Source organism: Pipistrellus hanaki (genome assembly GCF_964339955.1).
Source record: "Pipistrellus hanaki genome assembly, chromosome: 9".
NCBI lineage: Eukaryota > Metazoa > Chordata > Mammalia > Chiroptera > Vespertilionidae > Pipistrellus > Pipistrellus hanaki.
In genome coordinates this window covers 17,274,736-17,294,959 of record NC_140511.1, presented here as the reverse complement: position 1 = coordinate 17,294,959, position 20,224 = coordinate 17,274,736, and the positions used below count along the sequence as shown (strand labels likewise).

Here is a 20,224-nt window from a genome sequence, read left to right as displayed (position 1 = left end):
GGCACCTCATAATTCTGATGTTGGTACACTTGAAGTTGTCCTAGAGGCTCTTTACACTATCTTCATATTTTTGGATTCTTCTTTCTTTTTGCTTTTTTGGTTGAGTGCTTTTTGCTTCTTTGTAATTCAAATCTTTGACTTGATTCTTGTGATCCTCTAGTCTGCTGTTGGATCTCTGTATATTATTTTTTATTTCAGTGTATGCTTAATTTCTAGTTGGTCCTTTTTCATATCCTCAAGGGTTTCACTAAATTATTGGCCTTTCCTAGGAAATTATTGAAAAAACTTATTACCATGGTTTTGAACTCTATATCCAGTCATTTGCTTCTCTCCATTTCTTTCATTTGTGACCTGTTTCTTTGTCTCTGTATTTTGGCTGCTTCCCTTAAGTTGATAGAATGGCTTTGTGTGCTAGGTGTCTTATAGGGTCCAGTGGCTCAGCCTCCATAGTTACCTGAGGTGGACACTCTTGGTACACCCCTTTGTGGGCTGTGTGCACAGTCTTGTTGTAATTAGGCTTTTTTGTTGTTGGTATCACTGGGAGGAATTGACCTCCAGGCCAATTGGCTGTAAGGATCAGCTGTGTCTACCCTGGGAGAACTTCTGTGCTGGAGAACCCTTATGAGACAAGAGCTGCAAAAGCTTCCGTGCTCAGCTTGGATGGGACAGAGTCTCAGAGTGGAGCAGACAGCACTGGTTTCCCTTTAGCCCTAACCTAATAGGCCCCTGTGTCTCAGTGTCCTGTGGTAATCACTGCAAGCACCTCTGAGAGAAGCTGCTCTCAAGTTCCACCCATTGCCAGACAGTCCAGTCCCCCCCCCCCCCCCCCGCCTCCCCGAATAAGTCTGGGTGTCCAGAGTCTTGCCTGAAACTGGAGTTCAGCACAGTCCTGAGCTTTTGTCTCCCTCTCGCTTGAGAAAGCCAGCTGCACACTCAGTTGCCAGTCCTCTCCGCACACGCATCTTAGAACCTCTGCCTCCTGCAGCTCCTCTGAATCTCAGTGTGCATTTCTCTTTCCTTCTAGTTGTAGAATTTCCACTCAGCCAGCCTTCCTGTAGTTCTGGATGATGTTCGTTTTGTCTTTTAGTTGTAGTTTTGAAATTGTTGTGCAAGGCAGCAGTTTAGGTGTTTACCTATGCTGCCATCTTGGTTTCTCCACTGACTCTTTTTAAAAAAAAATATATATATTTTTTATTTCTTAGAGGAAGTAAGAGTGAAAGATAGAAACATCAATGACAAGAGAGAATCATTGATTGGCTACCTCGTGCATGCCCCCTACTGGAGATTGAGCCCCCAACCTGGGCATGTTCCTTTGACTGGAAAAGAATCTGGGACCTTATCATATAATACTGGTTTGGTGGTGTTGAACTCCGTTAGCTTTTTCTTATCTGTGAAGCTCTTTATCTGACCTTCAATTCTGAATGATAGCTTTGCTGGGTAGAATAATCTTGGTTGTTGGTTCTTGCTATTTATCACTTTGAATATTTCTTGCCATTCCCATCTGGCCTGCATAGTTTCTGTTGAGAAATCATCTGACAGTCATATGGGTGCTCCATTGTAGGTAACAAACAATGGTCGGTCCACAGGCCAACACTCTATCCACTGAGCCAAACATACATAGACTCTTAATAAGTGGACCCTGTGACTGTCAAGGCAGAAGTCAGCCTATGGAAGCTCACATGTGGGTCTTCACTTCATGCTTTTTTATTTATATCAGAGAGACCCTGAGATTATATGAGGATGTCTGTCTCTCACTGACAAAGCCATGGGTTGGGCAATCAGGCAAACTCTGGAGAAAATTCCAGTGAATTCCCTGAGATTAGACACTCAGAGGAATCAGGTTTATATTGAAATCATCCTTGGCTTGTTAAAGATTAGGGGCTACTCTGCAGCTGGCCTCCACGCTTGTAGGTTAGACCATCAGAATGTGTCCACTGGCCTGACAAGCAACAGGAAGTACATGAATGATCTAGCAAGTTGAAGCGTCGTGCCATGTGCTCAGAGAACATTTTCCTTTTAATGTATTTGGGAACTATAAGTTTATCTCCTGCTGGGGAGTAAAAAGTAATTGCTTCACATAAGAAAAACAGTCAACTCTTTAAAAGGCTTAACTCCTTTCACAAATATGCACTTTTTAAAACCTGAGAAATTCTTGATACTGGGACAAAAAATGTCCTTATTAAAAATGAGGTCATTCTGGTCTTAAAAGGTCCTGTGCACTTTTTAGTTCCTGCTTTCTGTCCCATGTTTTGGGACCAGAGATTATTGGGAGGATAAATCCCCCTGTGGATATTAACTGCTTTAGGGTGTGTTGCCAAGAAAAAGTTATCTTAGCTCAGAAACTGCCAAACCAGTGCAAGAGGCCCAGCTCCCAGGGGTACTGAGCCAGTGACTGATAATGACTTGGTGAAGGTTGGCTGTGGGGTGGATTTTTAAAGCATGTTTTTCCTGTGCTCCAGGATTGCTGTGTCTGCTTCATCCTCCCTAGATTTCTCAGCAGCTCCATTGCTTCTTGGTTCAGGAATGATTTTTCTCTCCTAGACACATTTTTATTTACTCTGCTTTGATTCTATCCCAATGAGTAGAAACATCTGTGCCAGTCTGAAGCCACATATTCATCTTTCTTTTTAAACCTACTGTAAATGAAAAGCAGCTATTTAAAGAAGTTGCCCTATAGATACTCAGAGTCTGATTCCTTCTAAAATTGATTTCCGAATTGGCTTGGCAGGGTGAAGATTGTGTGTGAGGCCTTTGATTTGCTCAGGGTGAGGGTTCTCCTAAGTGACAGCGTAGAACATCTCAGTGGATGCTCTTGATTTAATTGAAGTTCACATTTTTTCCCTAGCTTTCACACAGCCATTCCTAGGAAGGAGGATGTTGATGCTTTGAAGAGTGTTAGGGAGATAATTATATCTATCCTGGATGTTTTCATAACAAGGTGACCATGGAAGGGGTTCAAGTGGACCTTGACAACAACCTTCGTAGTCTCCTCTGAATTAAGGATTATTGAGATGGTCACTTTGAAAGCTTAGGGATGGGAAATAAGTTGATATTTCTGAATTGCTTCTTAAGTACCAGCACAGTGCTAGGTCGTTTCTGAGGTCACACTTTTAGACTTTTAAACTTCTTGAAGTTTAGTTAGTGGGAACCCACGGGGTCATCTAACTACCTTGCTGTCTTAACATCTTGAAGAGTCTGTGTCAGAGTCATGATATTCCCCTAAAATTCATCCATTGCTATAATGGATCAATGTTTTGATAAACATTTGATAGCTTGTTTCTGTTTGATTGATTGCAACAGTTTATATTTTAAAATTTGACACTGAAAATTTGGTTTTTACCTCGATTTGTTAATAAAATCAATGTTCTTCAATCTTAGTGTCACTTTTATGGCTCCATAGATCTGAAATGCCAAGTTTAGGCTCTGTTGCCTAATAAGTGTAAGAATCATTTTTGGATCTGAGCTTAAGAAACTCTATTTTAAGCTGGCATGGAGAGGAGAGGATTATAAAATTTGGTCTTGAGCCATTTAGGTATTTGCTTCAGACCCCATTTCTTGCCCCGAGCACTTGTGGTCCCCCTAGGAGGCTTCAGAACCCTTGCTTGGAATCTCTTGGATGGTAAGAAAGTCAGGCTTGCCCTGTGTATGACCCATAATCTTCAGTACATCCCCTCCCACTGCCCCTGGGGCCTAGGTTTATTTTAGGCAGCCAGCGAGTGTTTTATTGATCTTAATAGCCGACACAAAATAATTGGGAAAAATATGGCCAGGAAATGCTATTGTATTTGAAATTGGGAAATTCTGGGTAATTACTGAGTGCCTTACATTAGTTCCTGTGGGGAAAATACATGGCAGAAGGCATCATGGGTTAATATTATAAAGAAAAGCCTCTTCTGAGATAAATCAGAAGCTACGTATCTGCCTATGATGCTCAGAATGGGAATGGCACTGATTTGCTGATAATTTATTATTATTATTATTATTATTCTGTAGCCTCAGACGATTCAGCAAACTCTCAAGAGGACATTGCAGTATTATGAGCACCAAGTTATTGGGTAAGTAAAAATGGATGTTGGTCATTACTGGGGCAAATTAAAGATAATTGCTCAAACATAGCCGTTGAGCAAGTAGTTTTCTGCCATCAGGTCAGCCTTATTTCACAGGGGTGTGTGCTCAGCGTGGAGGGTGGCTCATGCAGGGACCCCGGAATGACTGCCTTAGGCTTATTTGTGTTTAATCCTTTTAAGTAAAATTCCCTTTGGTATTACTTTTTATTTTTTCTTCTTGTGCTTTTTTTCTTCTTTTCTTTTTCTTTGTTTTTATCTCATTTTCATCCATTTCATTTCATCTCATAATTTTGCCTTAGAAATGTGCTAAGATGTACCAACTGAGATGCTTTGATCCTTCATTAAAGTTTACTCAAAATCATTACAAGTTTAATACAGTTCAGTGAGAGGTATTATTTTAGCTAGAGTCAGATGCCGCATTTTTCATTTTTATGCCCCATTTGTTGACATCATTGTGATATGGTGTATAGTAAGACTTGAGGCCAAAAAACATTTCAGGGATGCATAGAACTTTTAAGTAACTATCTCTTTTGTAGAGGGTGATGATAATAATAACTAAAGCAAGGATTAGATGTCATTATTATATGAGATAATTTCAATGAAAGTATTTTGTAAATAGAAAGCTCCAAATGAATGAAAGGCATACCTTTTTTTCCTCCTTCCTCTTTTCCCCTCTCTTTGAAAAATTTTTTTATCTTTATTGTTGAACGTATTACAAATGTCCGCTTCTCCCCTCCCCCCATTAACTCCCTTCACCCTGCCCCCCACTTCCAGGCCTTCACCACACTCTTGTTTGTCTTCATGGGTTATACATATATGCATGTAAGTTCTTCGGTTAATCACCACCCCTCCTCAATCTATCCCATGCTTCTATGTCTCTGGATCTATTTTGTTCATCTATTTATTTTGTTCATTAGACTCCACATATTACCTTTTATTGTCTGTTACAGAAAGCAATTGAAAAATACAAAATCCTAAATTTACTTTCTGATGAAATCTAGCTATTTAAATTCATCAGCATTAGGAAGGCATATTTTTAATTTACCTTGTTAATATTCTCTATGTGCTACCATGATTTTTCTTTGTAAGTTTTTAAAGGACTATTGAGGTATTAAGATTCAAATCCTGATACCCCTTGACATGCTTTTGGAATCATTGAACATTTATTGTTACTAGTCATTGCCATGAGTCTCAAGGATATATATATATATATATATATATTTTCTATTAAGATGTTACATAATTTTTTATAAACAAAAAGGAAGAAAACTTAATAGGAAACAAAAAAACACCACAGTACCTGGTATGATGCTATATACTTGAAGTGCGTGATGATTATGTTGTCATTTCAAAGGGAATTGCTTTGAAACTTTGTCATACCAATCCTCAAGAGTGCCTCGCTGGGAAAAACGCATTATTTAAACTCACAAGATGGCTTTTAGTTTGAGGCCATTAGGGATTTTAAATGGTTTAACCTAATGGAGATAAAGAATGTAAGAATGTCAAATTAATCTCTCTCCACACATTCTAAATAAAACTTAATTACTCTCATTGGATATGCTGCTTTCTAAGTATGGTGTTGGGTTAAATTTGCCAATATTCTTAGATCAGTTCCTGGTATATGGTAAGTACTATATATTTGCTCTTAGGTTTATTACCATCATCATTATTAATATTTTATAACTGTTAGTAATCAAATGCAAATTATTTTACGGAGTTATGAATGCCCTTTCTGATGTGAAACCTAATAATAACTGATGAAATAGTCCCATTTGTGAACTAAATTATGTCTTCTAGGCCAATTGGAATCTTGTAAATTTGATCATCTAGATAACTAGACTATATTACCATAACCAGCTGAAAATTCATATTTTGTTTTTAAGATGGAGTTGCTTTCATATAAGTTACAGCCTCAACTCTCCCTTCTCTCCTTCTGTGTAGAAATAGCCTGTGGTGGTTCTTTGTTCGGTACCTACATGGTCCTTTCTAGTTCTGTTTAATGCAGACACCAAATAATGAAAACAGACAGGGAATGTGACTCCAGTATAAAGAGGTGTCCTGACGTTGGACTGGTTCCAAATAGACCTGTTAGCATACTTCTTACTTGTGTGTTGGCTGCCTTCTGAGGACTTGAAGTGCCTTTGCTCATTGCCTGTATTTGTACTCATGCCATGAAGGATGAAGACAGAAAAGGACAAGTTGGCAGAATAGTGTTATATTTGCTTTTCTTGACTTTCTCTTTCTTTTCCTTCAGTGGTGGCTTCCATGTCCATGAAGGATGAAGACAGAAAAGGACAAGTTGGCAGAATAGTGTTATATTTGCTTTTCTTGACTTTCTCTTTCTTTTCCTTCAGTCGTGGCTTCCATGTCCAAAGCCCTCCTTGCCTTTTAGACTTCTTTCCCCTTCCTTTCTCTTTTCAGCACTGAGAAAGGAGGGCATCTGTTACCACTAACATTTGGATTTACATGTATTCACACCAAGGTGTCGTTCCTCTAAAGACAATACAAAAGGCTTTTTATCTCTAACTATGAAAAGGAATGTTTTCTTTTTCTTTTCTTTTTTAGTGAAAGGAATTTCAGGTAGCAAGTGCTGGCAAGCATTGTTTTACATATTCCTGGGGAGGTTCCAGTGGGGAATGGAGGCTTTTCCTAATGCCTAAAAGGGGGCTTTGCCTAAGGTTTATCTTGAGGTAATGCAGTTTATAGGTGCCCTGGGGGTTGGGGTGGTGAATGCAGAGGGATTGCAGGGAGTAGGAGCTAGTCCTTCTCAGTTTCTTAATCCAGCCTCTAACCACTGACTTTCCCACGCTCCCTTTCCTCTCCTTTAAAGCTCTGCCCTTGGATCTGCTTTATTTATTAGACTCCATGATTCTGCCTCTTGATGAATTCATATGCCAGTCGCCTATAGACATACTCAGAGGCATTTTTAGTCTCCAAGACCTAGACTTGGATGCAGGGAGCAGCTGTTCAAAGGATCACACAGATGGAGGGTTGGGAGGGAGCAGAGGATGGAGCTTCTCATTAGGCAGTAAGATAGCCTCTCTGCAGCTGAGCAACTTTATCTTTAAACGTTTGTTCTGCTCCTTAACTCATCCATTCACTTGTTCATTTATTCATTCATAGACATCATTCAAGTTGGAAAATGAGCACTAAAATAATTTATTCATGTGATGTGATAAATCTCTTCCTCTCCATTGTCACCATCCTCTCTCACTTAGAGATTCTCATTTAGTTTTTTGGTATCCACTCCCGTCCCTTAACACTATATTCTCACCGCAGCCAAATGATGAAAAAGTTAGGTCATACCATTTCCTTTAGCCCAGTGGTTCTCAAGTGTTAACGGGTATTAGAATCACCTGTCAGACTTGCTGAACCTCAGATAGCTGGGCCCCGCCTCCACCATTCGCCATCAGGTTGTCTGGGAGAGGCTCAAGAATTGACATTCTTAAAATTTTTATTTGAAGTACAATTCAGATTTATTAATCACTTGTGTCTGAATAAAACATAGACACATACAAACACTCTACTTTGTTTTTGTCACACTGCCTTGTTTTTATTGTATCACAGCATCAATTCATATATATTTTTAGGTGAGATCCCAATATGGAGGTCTTATTTATTATAACACAGCCAAAGGAGTTGGCATGTCTAAGTTCCCAGATTATGCTGATGCTTCTGGTCCAGGGATCACACTTCGAAATCCTGGTGTTGAACCATATTAAGACTGACTGTGATCAGATAAAATCCAAATTCTTCCTGTGACCTGTCCTCTGCATACCTCTCTGATTTCATCCCCTTCCTCTCCCCCTATTTCACTCCACTCCAGCATTCCAGCCACCTGTTGGTATCTCAACTATACCAAGCTTGCTCAACCTCCAGGTCTTTGCATGCACTGTTTCCTTTTCCTGTAATGTTTTGTTTCCAGGTGTTTGTATATATTATTCTTTTTATACTTTTAGGTGTCTGTTTAAATATAATATCTTCCAAAGGACCTTCCCTGATCACCCAGTCTAAAGTGGCCCTCCATCCCCTACCTCAGCCTCCAACTCTGATCATTCTGTTTTACTCTTCATTATTCCTTTTCATAGTGCTTATCATTAGCTTATATGATCTTACTTATTTTATTATTTGGTTATTTATCTTACTTTTATATTTCTGTACTTTTGTAAATGCTTGGTACATAGCAGGGACTAACAATTTTTTTTTTGGGGGGGGGGGGTTGAGCAGTGAGGAAGTGTGAATAAATAAATAAGTTGCACCCTTGGGGTATGAACACAAATTTGTATATAATGGATAAAAGAGTGAATTATGCTTGGGAAGGGGGTGTAAAATGAGGGGTGAGCCCAAAAGAATTATAAAATTATAGTGCTAGTACCCAGGACCCTTTTCTTTATAGCTAAACTAGAGATCCAGTACACAAAATTCTGCCCAGCCTGCACCCTCTTGCAATCCAGGATTGCTGGGTCCTAACTGTTCACCTGCATGCTTACCTACCTGATCACCTCTAACCACTCTGCCTCCCTGCCTGATTGCCCCTAACTGCTCATCTGTCTGCCTGATCACCCCTAACCACTCGCTTGCTTGCCTGATGGCTCCGAACTGCTAGCCTGCCTGCCTGATTGCCCCTAACCACCTCTGCCTTGGCTCCCCGCTGCTGCAGCTTCTTCTGGAAGGACATCCAGAATGACATCCGAAAGGTCGTTTGGCTGTCTGGTCTAATAAGCATATTACGCTTTTATTATAGATTACATTGATTTATTTGCATAGTTTTCCATTAACATTTAATGTTCTGCCACTGTGTGTCAGATTGATTTTATGGTACCTTTTGATTACTATATGAATTCTACACAAGAATACTCACTTGAATAGCTTCTTGTTTGTGTAGCCTAGTTGTCTTCTCCTCCCTCAACCTAGATTGAGAAAAGGGAGCACTGAGTGTACATGCTTGTGCTGCTTTAACTCAAGCCTCTAGGGATGGACTAGGTTTTGGGGCAGTGTTGGGTGGGAAGAATACTAAGAAGAAAAAGGGATAAGGAGGAGATACCAGGGTTCCCCTGGGAACAGAAAGGAAGTCAGGATGGAGGAACATCTGCTTTACAATGACAGTTGTGTCTGATGCCATTCTTGATGCTGTCGTCTGCCCTTCCTTCTCTCTGTGCATCCTTGTTGTGTAGTATAGAGCAGGGACTGAAAAAATGTGCTTCGGAAGCAGACATACTAGATACATTAGACTTAAAAGTCAGATTCTACCTTTGATCCTGGATGGATTATTAAACCACTCTGAGCCTCGATTTTCTTATTTTTAAGAGGGTAATAATTACAGGGTTGGGTAAATTTTGAATAAAATATTAATGATAATAATGTGTTAAGACATGTAATCGTATAAAGTAGTACAATACCTGGTACACAAGGATAATCAATACATTTGTTGAATTATTACCACGATTAGTACCTGACTCCTGCACCTCAATTTTCATGGATTGTCCTTCCCTTGGCTCTCCTGTTCCATCCTTTCCCTGTCCTCCGTGAGCCTTTAAAGTTTGGAATCAGTTGATTAGCATCAGGAGCTAAACATAAGCATGCCCCCTCCTGTTCGAGTTACCACTTTCTTCTTACAGAGTTTGGATTCTTTTTTTTTTAAACCTAAATTTCTGCCTCTGGAGTGCCTAACCCAACTACTGTCACTCATGTTTATACTGCATTACTCCTACTGGTCTGTAGCTCACAAAAGCAGGTTACTATGACAGTGTAGACAAAGCAGAGATTTCTTTAACACTATGATTAAAAAACACATGATAATCTTTTGGAGTTTTTATGTTCATTCATTATACATTTTAATATGAAAGTACAAAGAAATATGTATTTAGAATGATGTCATTAACTTTTTTTTTTTTCTTTTGCCAGAATTAGTATCATTGTGCTAATACCCTGGGTAGGACTGCTGCCAACCTCATATTGGCCTGGAATGCCATTTCCTATAGTCATCTAAAATTAAATTCTATTACTCCAATCATCACTGTGGGCCCTGTGTTTGTTTTATACAGCCAACCTTCTGTTCTCTTTTTCTTTTGACAATTGGATGGGGATTAAGCTAGAATAATTTCAAAAGAACATTAGAAGTAAAATTAGGAGTGGGTGAACTCTGATTATATTGGAAACAAACGTCAATGGTATTACTTATGCAATTCCATGGTTAGGTTTTTGTGGTTGTAGATTTTTAAAATCTAAAACATGATCTAGTATTTTTATGTATTTACAAAAAATAATTATCTTATGGAATAAAAACAAGAAGTTAGATGAAAGCTAATAGCTATTGATTGCTCCCTACGTGTGAGGCAATACATGGGGCACTTTACATCTGTTATTTTATTTAGTCCTAACTACCTATTTCATAGAATCATTGTACAGTTGAATAAATCGGGACTGTGACAAAAATATTTGAAAATGGTGGCACTTGATTTAAACATAATACTTTCTTTGTCTCTGTTTAACACCCATGTTCCCCTTTCCACCTTTATTGACTGAGTACTGCCTTCTAGAAACTGTAGAAAGCATTTTGCCTAACTGTTTTTTGGAGTCAAATCTCAGTAAGGTGTACAATCACTAAGCCATTTTACCTTTTCTCTCCAATCACATCAAACATGTTAGCATGAGTCCCCTTCAATGTCAGCTTGGGCACATCACTGTTTTCCAAGTACATTCAGGGAGTATAAAGTCCACTTCAGACCAATTAAAATCTTTAATCTCACGTCCCATCTCACCCTTATACCCCTCTGAGCCTGGGCCAGCTTGGCCTGAGGAACTCCCAAAGCAGTGCAGAGGGTGTGGCTGTTCATTCCCACTCTCCAGGCCACTCCTTTCTAGGTCCCGTTCTCTTCCAATGTGAGGTGTCAGGCGAGAATGGACAGGACAATCTCACTGGTTGCTGCAATAGTCCCTTCTTGGCTGTGATGTCCTCAGTGAGGTGCACGGATGGGCCCACTTTGCTTCAGAGGCCCCTGCCCTGGACCTGAGGCCTGCACCCCTCACTCAGTCTTGCTAGTGGGATTCCTGCCCCAGCCTGGAAAACTGGATGGAACATCAGTCATGACTACAGGCTGTTCCCAGTTTGGCTCTTTCTTTTCCCTGTTGTAACTCTCTCCAGAAACTTCTTTCTCTGCTCAGTGTGGCACAAAGGGATGGTCCAGAATTCCTCAGCAGATGTCCACTGAGGAGTGAGACATTCAAGCCCCAAACTCTCTCAGCAGCTGGGCTTCCGCAGGGATCATGCCCCTGCTCTCTTTTCCTCATGGGGGGAGGGGAAAACAATGACAAAGCTCTCTTCTTAGGCCAGTGGCTCTTCTGAGGATTTCCTTTCCATCTTTGCATATCTCTTCACTCCTGTCAGGTGGTGGTGGGTGACAGTAGTAGGGACTCTTCAGTCATTTCGGAGGTTCTGGAGATGTCTGGCCTTCTTGGCTTCTCTTTTAGAATGTGGGAGATTTGGTGCCTTTGCTCTAAGTCAGATCAGCTGGAGAAGTTCCAGTCAACATCTGGTTACAGCATTCTGTCATGCCGTCTGCACAAGAACCCTAGGAAGCATCTCCATTTTATGAGGGAGGAAAGTTAGACGACAGAGGTGAGGTTACTTGCCCCCATCTCACAGGTAGAAAATGGTAAAGAACTCAAAGGGGCACAAGACGTACGCAGTTTCAGTTATAAAATAAATCACAGGGCTGCGTGTGCAGCGTAGGGAATCTAGTCAATAATATCCAAACAACCTTGGGTGATGACAGATGGTTGCTGGATGTAGCCTGGTGACCACTTTGTTACATATATTAATGTTGAATAAGCCTGTTGGATACCTGAAACTAATATAATATCACCTATTGATTTTGCTAATTTAAAAAGAAAATGGTGACACTGTGATTGAAATTCTGTCAGCCTCCAATTTGTTTGCTTATTATCCAAGCACCACGCTGTCTTCCTGACTGTCTGTGATAGAGGTTAAGACGTATTTGCTTTCAACACAGTTGGTGCCAATGCACTAAATTAGTGGTGTTAATTCTTTTTCTAGGCAAGTTGTGTATAGAAGCGATTGCCAGCAGCTATGAAACACGCATATAAGGACATTTTAGTTACATAAAGCTCATCTACCTTCTGGTTTTCCTCATTTATTATTACCCCCCCCCCCCCCCCAAACATAGCTTCCTTATTAGTGATTGTCTCCAGTTCCAGGTCCACTCTGCTAATGCTGATGTTAATGGTGGGTAATGTCATAAACGACGTCTTAAAGGGTCAGTTATTTTAAAATGTGATTATGCTGAGAGCACAGACCACGTGCATCGGTGCGTATGCATATGAGTGCATTCGCAGATGCAGATGCTTTGACATTTTTCTCCATATGCTGATTTTGTTTTCTTCTTAGTTACAGGGATGCAGAGAAGAATTTCCACAATATCTCTAACAGATGCTCCTATGCGGACCATTCCAGCAAAGAGGAAATCGAGGACATCTCGGGAATTCTTCAGTGCACTGCTAACATACTCGGTATATTAACTACATGTTTTATGGTTAAGAAAGAATGAATGAGGAGAATGGGAAAAGTAAAGGTGTAAATGTTTTATTTTCTACTGATGAAAAGTTTGGTAGATTGAAGCTATGTCAGATTGAGACCTTGTCGTCAAGTAATTTAATTTCAATACTCCTGAAGATGCTTCAGTAGAAATTATATGTGGCATTTGCCTAGAGATTGGAAAACGTTATAATAAAAATGCATTCCAGGGAAACTTTTCTAAGTATGTTTGCCCTCAACTAAAATTGAGGATCTTTCTGTCCTCTCAAAGCCCACCTGCTACTATTTCTGTAATGATTGCTCCACTGTTTCTGGAAGGCTCTGGGTGTAGCTGGAGGATAGGTCATAGGTACTCAGTGGACTCAGAGGGAGTGAGGCTGGTCATTTCTGGAAGGCTGTGTGCCCTGGGTGGTAGTGTGTGTGTCCGTCTTAAAGATAGTAGTATTTATGACCTAAGTGCTATTTTTGGGTGCTCCCCAAATGACTAAGGGCTGCTGCTGTAAACTGCACTTAATCATGCACTCAGCATCAAGGGACCATAACGATCCATAGGTCACACTATAATATGTGACGTTCTTGGTGTGTGAGACCTATGCTGTATTATATGCCAAATAGATACCACAATAGGAATACCTCTTGCTCTAATGTCTTACAGAGTTTTTTTTTTTTAGTGAACAATAACCTCTTTCAAATTTTGTTGAATCCTCCTTTTTCTTTCTGACTGAGAGGAATCCATGCAGTGGTGGCAGGGACAGGAAATCTTAGGGACTGACTCCAGGGGGAGCTCAGAATCACATTTCCCTTAGTCAGGCGATGGAAACGGGGGGCAAAGTTGTTTTCACGATTTTCTCTCCCTTTAGAGTAAGCGTTTTCCCTGGAGACTTCTGAGTTCCTTTCACAAACAGATTCCAGATAACTTCAACCCAGATTTTTCTAAACTTATCTGACTCCTAGTGGCTTATACACTCAAGTGGAGACTCCAGAATACATGACTACATTTTCATCCTAGGTATCTTCGTAAACACAAAATATTATTCTAAGAACATGGAGATTTTGTGAGGGGAGGCATACAGACGTGTAAGTGCTCAATCTTAGTCTTAGTACAACTGTGGGAATGTTGTACCCCAAGTAAATCCAATTGTTGAAGCAGCTGAAGGATGAGGATAAAGGAGGGGGCAGATGGGCATTACCCTGGAGCTGTTCACAGTTTTCTGATTTTGTATTTTCAAGGACTCTCCCATCATTAACATCTCTTTCTCTGGACACATTGTAGGTGAGATGATGCCCCACTAAGAAGGATGTTTCAGAATCTTGACTGAGGGATGTTTAGTATTTTTTAAAAATATATATTTTGTTGATTTCAGAGAGGAAGGGAGATGGAGAGAGAGATAGAAACATCAGTGATGAGAGAGAATCATGGATCGGCTGCTTCCTGCATGCCCCCTCCACAGAGGATTGAGCCCGAAACCCAGGCATGTGCCCTTGACCAGAATCAAGCCTCTGGGACCCTTCTGTCTGTAGGCAGATGGTCTATCCACTGAGCAAGACCAGTCAGGGCATAGTATTTTGGAAAGTTGCTCTTATCAATTTATAAACATTTCCTTGTATTTTCCATCTCCTTTCCTTTTGCTCCCTACCTTGAGAATCAGTGGTTTAGAGAGAGTATGAGGTGTTCAAGATAATAAACATGTAAGGAGTACTAATAGCATATGAACCATGACTTGCAGGCAAGTGTGCTCAAGTCCACAAAGAACTCTAGGTCAGACAATTTGGCGTGGTAATTACCAGGTGACACTGTGACCCAGAGCAGCTTAGTTGCCCTTCAACAGTAGCTATGAGGTACAGGGTGAGTAGTGAGTGGAAAGAGCAATAGGTAGTGTGCTACCTGATGATATTCAGGAATAGTAGATTTAAGCTAGGTACTTATAATTTAGAAGATGACTGTATATCAGGTTTTGGATTTCCATAAATACTACATTTGTTCTAGAAAAGAAACACTTTCCCCCTCTACGGAATCATGGGTTGTTCCTAAAATGTAAAAAGTGTGACCTTGTAAAATTTAAATTTCTGAAGAGTAAAACTAAATGCCTGCCACCTGTTGGCCAGATGCTGGCCTGGATCTAACAGGTAATGATGGAGAGGTAGCTGTTCCCTTTTGAATAATGTCCTTTCATAACTCTTGAAATATTTGACTCTCTGAGGACAAAGATAACAGCTTTATTGGTCATATTCATTGAAAGCTTTGTGCTTTCTTCCCCATTTAAAAAAAAAATGATTTGAGAAAGAGAAACAAATATGAATATTCTAGAGGCCCTGTGCATGGAATTGTGCATGGGAGGGGTCCCTCGGCCTGGCCAGCGATTAGGACCCATAATGGCATCTTGCCCAGTCCTGATCAGGGCTGGCCAGCAGGGGGCATGGGGTGGCCATGGAAGGTTTGCCAGCTGGGCAGGGGGAGGGGCTGTAGAGGTTGGCCAGCAGGGGGGAAGGGGCAGTGCACTGACCACCAGGGGGCTGATCCTACATTGTGCATCTGCCCCTGGTGGTCAGTGTGGGTCATAGCAACCAGTCTACTGGTTGAGTGGTCACTTAAGCTTTCATACATATAGATCATTCTGTTGTTCCACTTTGTTTATACAATCATTGGTTGCTTCTTATATGTGTCTGGGGATTGAACCCATAATTAAACAATATGCTAAGTAATGCTCTAATGATCATTAGTCAACAGAGCCAAATATCAACAGTACCACTATTGAAATTTCTTTTGAGAGCCAAATTTTTTAAACTTAAACTTCTTCTCGCACCACTTCTTCAAAATAGACTCGCCCAGGCAATGGTATTTTGTGGAAGAGCCACCCTCAAGGGGCCAAAGAGCCGCATGTGGCTCACGAGCCACAGTTTGCCGACCACGGCTCTAACCAGCCGAGCCACCCAGCCAGTGCTCAATGAGACTTTTGTTTTTAACAAGTCATTGAACTATGATTTATTTTGGTTTGCTTAGATTTTATCTTTTTGAAAAATTACATTTAAATTCTCTTGTGTAATCATTTATGAGCATGCAAGAGTTGATTAACTCACTGGACAGAAAACCACTGCACAAGAAAGGAAGTTGTTTTATTTTGAGGGTGGGAGTTTGGTATGGAGAAATAGTTTCAACCAGGTTGGGAGAAATTTGATGCTTGGAAACCTTCTCTTTGTGGATGCCAGCGGGCAGTTTTCCAACCCTATGATTTATATTCATTACCTTCGGGGAAAGTGGTTAGAACATTGGTGGGATTGGGAAATACATACTTTTCTCACCTTCTTAACCTAGAAATGGTAGAGGCTAGAAATGTGTTTGCTCTCTCATCTGAATGTTATTTATATTTCACCTGTTAAGGAAAAAGCTTTAAAGTCATAGGTCAGAAAATATGATTAGAGTAGCACATTTTACTCTTTTCAGAGGGACCATCTCTATCGACTTACTATCCTCCTGAAGATAGTTTGACTATTCATTGGCTCTTCAGGTTGGACTTGGAATCTAGTGGTTGGCCTGGATTAAGGAAGAGGCGCCTGAAGAGAGGACCCAGCTTGCTACAGAAGGCCAGTGATGCCTCTGTCCTGTGTTTGCTCTGTCCTGGCTTCCCAGGACTCCCCGAAAAAGCGCATGCACATTACAGAGTGGCTCATGCCTGCTGCTAATGGGAAAGGACTTTTTCCAATCAGCAAGATTTCCACCGTCTATTTCTCTTTAGTTGGCTTAGAAACCGGTTGTTACTATTTCTGTCTCATCATTTACAAATTAGGGATATTAAGTACAGACTGCTCCCTGTCAACCATTCGCCTCATTTTGGTGCTCTGGCAGTCGCTGCGATAATGCAGTCTAACAAAGCTTTAAACTCTGGGAAAAGGCTGTACAAAGAAAGATGGTTGTGAACCATGCCCTCCCTGATAAAGGCTTTTAGTGTTAAATTGATTGCTTTATTTGGTATATGTCTCTTGCATATCAACATGATCTTCTAATTCGGGTTGTCTGAAAAATGCAAACCTTTCCCAGCCATAATCCACAAAGCCCATTTTTAGCTCCAGTTAAGTAGAAAAATGTATGTACGTGCCTGTGAGTTGCATCACTGAGCATTTTCTTGGGGAAATGTAGTGGTTGAGTGGTACAATGAAGCCTCTATTATAAAGCATGAAAGTGTCTATACCACGTGGTGCCACCTGGTCCTGTGGTGTGGGCTTAGGTAATATTGTGGGGACAGAGCTAAGGGAGAAGGATGATAAAATGCATAGTTCCCTTTGCCATAATGCAATTTAAAGTGATCAGGGGTGATGAACTATTTCCGTTGTTATGCCATTAACGGGATGGTGGGTGTTTTGGTATATAGCATCAGGAGCTATGAGTGGTAGGAGATGGTGTAAAAAAAGGCATTCCACACAAGGATAGAAATGAGAGCTCTAGGTAATTTATTTGCTGATGACATGTAGCAAACTAAGGCTTGATATTTTAATAGGTATCAGTTATTTACTGATTATTAATAAAGCATAGTCTTATACTGCCCTTGTTAAGTGTGTTTTCTCTCAAAATAATCAGAAAGGACATAGATTGTGAGGGAGTGTTCATTCAAGTTGTCTGTATCACAGGTCTTCTGTTAGAGCAGGGCTTTGTTGTTTCCAAAGAGTTAGCATGTGTCAAGTCAGAATCCAAGTAATGTTGTCATGGGATTGTTTGTTGGGAAGGTGAGGAGGAAGGAAGAGGAGATGACCATCGGGGCTTCTACCCCATAGTATTTTCCTGGCCTCAAGGACTCTGAAATACTATGAAATCAGAGCTCCCCACAAAGTTTCAGATTCTAGAACCATGAGCTGGTATGGAGCTTTACATTTTTTTTTATAAGCAATAGTTTGTTGCTTACATGTTAACTTGTATGTACTTTTTGGTTTTAATATGATTTTGAATGTGCATCTAGAGCCTTTTAATTGGCCATAAAACTGAAGAATTAGCCAGCCTTACTTAGGGTTAAGATTACCTTGGGGTTTTCTTAGAATAACTCTTAAAATCATATAGTTTTTTAGTGAGCTGGAATATGTTTAACATATTTAACATCTTGAATGTTGACTATATTGGTATAATAACCATTTCCTGGCTTTATTGATGAATTAAGATCAATAACAGTAAATAAATTCTGCTAGTACATTTTTTGTTATTATAAGTTGGTAAGTGATCATTTTTTTCTCTTTCATTAAAAGTAGATAGGGTCCATAGTTTAATGAGATGAATTGGAGTTAATGTGGTTGGAAGGCCCAGATTTATTAACTGATTTAATAATGGTATTACAATATAGTGGTTTGGAGCAGACTACTTGTGCTGAAAGCAAAGCTCCACCACTTATTAATTGTGTGAACTGGAATGACCTGTGTAATCTTTTACACTTCGTATTCCTTATATGTAAAATGGGGATAATATAATCCTATACCTCCTAAAGTTGTTTGGAAAATTAAGTAATTTATTTAAAGCATATATAACGAAGCCTGATACTTAACAATATTTCATAAGTGTTTGCTCTTATTATTGAATAGTCACACAAGAATGTTTACATTATACCTGGGAGGTCAATATTGCTCAGTTTTTTAGATAAGGAAACTGCTGCTGAGGGCCATGAACTTGTTAAGTTCCTTTGTCAGTCATGACAAGCTGCAAAAAGCAGGAATTAAGCCTATGCAGACTGATACCAGCCCTGCCTTTTTTAAATTTTTTATTTATTTTTATTGAGCACTACTCGATTTGGCTCAGTGGATAGAGCGTTGGCCTTGGGACTGAAGGGTCAGAGTCCAGTCAAGGGAACGTCCTCAGTTGGAGGCTAGATCCCTGCTGGATCGGGGTGCATGCAGGAGGAGGCAGCCAATCAATGTGTCTCTCTCACTTCGATGTTTCTCTCTCTCTGTCTCTCCCCCTCTCTTCATCCCCTCTAAAAAAACCAATAGAAAAAATATCCTCAGGTAAGAATTTAAAAAAAGAAAAAATTAAAAAATTAAAAATTTTAATTGATTGATTTTAGAGAGAAGATTGTTCCACTTATTTATGTATTCATTGATTCTTTTTTTAAAAATATATATTTTATTGATTTTTTTACCGAGAAGAAAGGAGAGGGATAGGGAATTAGAAACATTGATGAGAGAGAATCATTGATCAGCTGCCTCTTGCACACCTCCTACTGGTGATGTGCCCACAACCCAGGTACATGCCCTTGACCGGAATTAAACCCTGGACCTTTCAGTCCACAGGCTGATGCTCTATCCACTGAACAAAACCGGTTTCGGCAATTCATTGATTCTTATATGTGCCCTGACTGGGGATCAAAACCACAACCTTGGCATGTAGGGATGACACTTTAACCAACTGAACTATCTGGCCAAGGTAAACCCCACATTATTTTCACTACTTTATGCTACCTTCCAGAGTTGTTGAATGTTATTGAATTTACATGACCACTCTAAAGCTAATTATATATGTCTCTCTATTTCTCTCAATTATGATAATTGTCATGATATTGCATTTTACTTAGCTCATTACTATTTCAAATATACCTGGGAAACTTTTTGTATGTGACCAGTAGTAACAAAAACGTTTAAGACTGTATCTCAGTGGTATTGATCATTTTCAGTTTAGAGACAGGGGGTTTGTAGGAAGCACCCAATCGCTGTTGCACTCACACATCAATGTTTCTTCCTCTTCCTTTCTTTAAGAAACCAATAAACAAACAAACAAACAAAAAATAAGAAAGAAAGAAAAAGAAGAGAAATGATCAAAGTGTATTCCAAAATGGCTGTACCATTCTCTTCTTCCTCTCCAGAAATTGGTGCCACCAGATTTTGGATTTTAGTCATTCTAATAGATGCGTGTTTTCCCTTTTAATAAACAAAAATAGCACCTGATATCACCTTAAAATTTTGATAAATGCAAACTATAAAAATATTGTTTTTCTGTTTTCCATTTTGGGTGATTTTTCAAGATTTTATGACTGAATTTATACACTGCTTAAATATTCATGGTCAGATTTTTAGCATAAATGATTCATGGTACTGATAAGTAGAATCTTTCTCTTTGATTTGGTAAAAAAAAAAAAAAAAAAAAAAAGTTCCCAGAATGGAGTTAGTCAGCATTAGACAGTGGGAAATAGAATCTCTTAGAGATTTGGGTATCACTTCAAAGTGATATGACTTGCAATTCTATTTGTTGAAGATGTTTAAAGTATAAGGCACCATGAGCAGTCTTTGCTAATATCATTATTCTCTCCTCACCCTCAGCTTGCCATGGCTTAATTTCTTTCAACACTATCGGTGGCCAGTGAGCCAACTTACTTAACTAATACTCTCATAACAGGTTTCTCAAGGCTCTTAAAAAACTATTATTGCTCTTTTATCAGGAGATCATATTGCTTCTTTTTAGTATCAGCAGAATTCTGGGGAAAATTATGTCTGACTTAGAAGAGAAGAAATGGAAGCACTGATAGGTCAAGCTGCCTGTGTCGGGTCACACCATTAGCTGGTGGGGAAGGCAGGCGAACTGATTCTGATGGAAGGGTCTGCTGCATGAGTCATTGAACCCTCGACCAAATCTATT

The 20,224-nt window shown here is 39.7% G+C and overlaps 1 protein-coding gene across 1 annotated transcript in view; it reads left to right on the top strand.

The window, feature by feature from the left end:
• Positions 1-20,224, top strand: part of GUCY1A2 (guanylate cyclase 1 soluble subunit alpha 2) — a 261,179-nt gene that overhangs the window by 31,706 nt on the left and 209,249 nt on the right. Inside the window, exons 2-3 of the mRNA XM_084895150.1 lie at positions 3,994-4,055; positions 12,475-12,596. Of these exons, the coding sequence (XP_084751276.1) occupies positions 3,994-4,055; positions 12,475-12,596 (184 nt within the window). The remainder of the gene's footprint in view (positions 1-3,993; positions 4,056-12,474; positions 12,597-20,224) is intronic.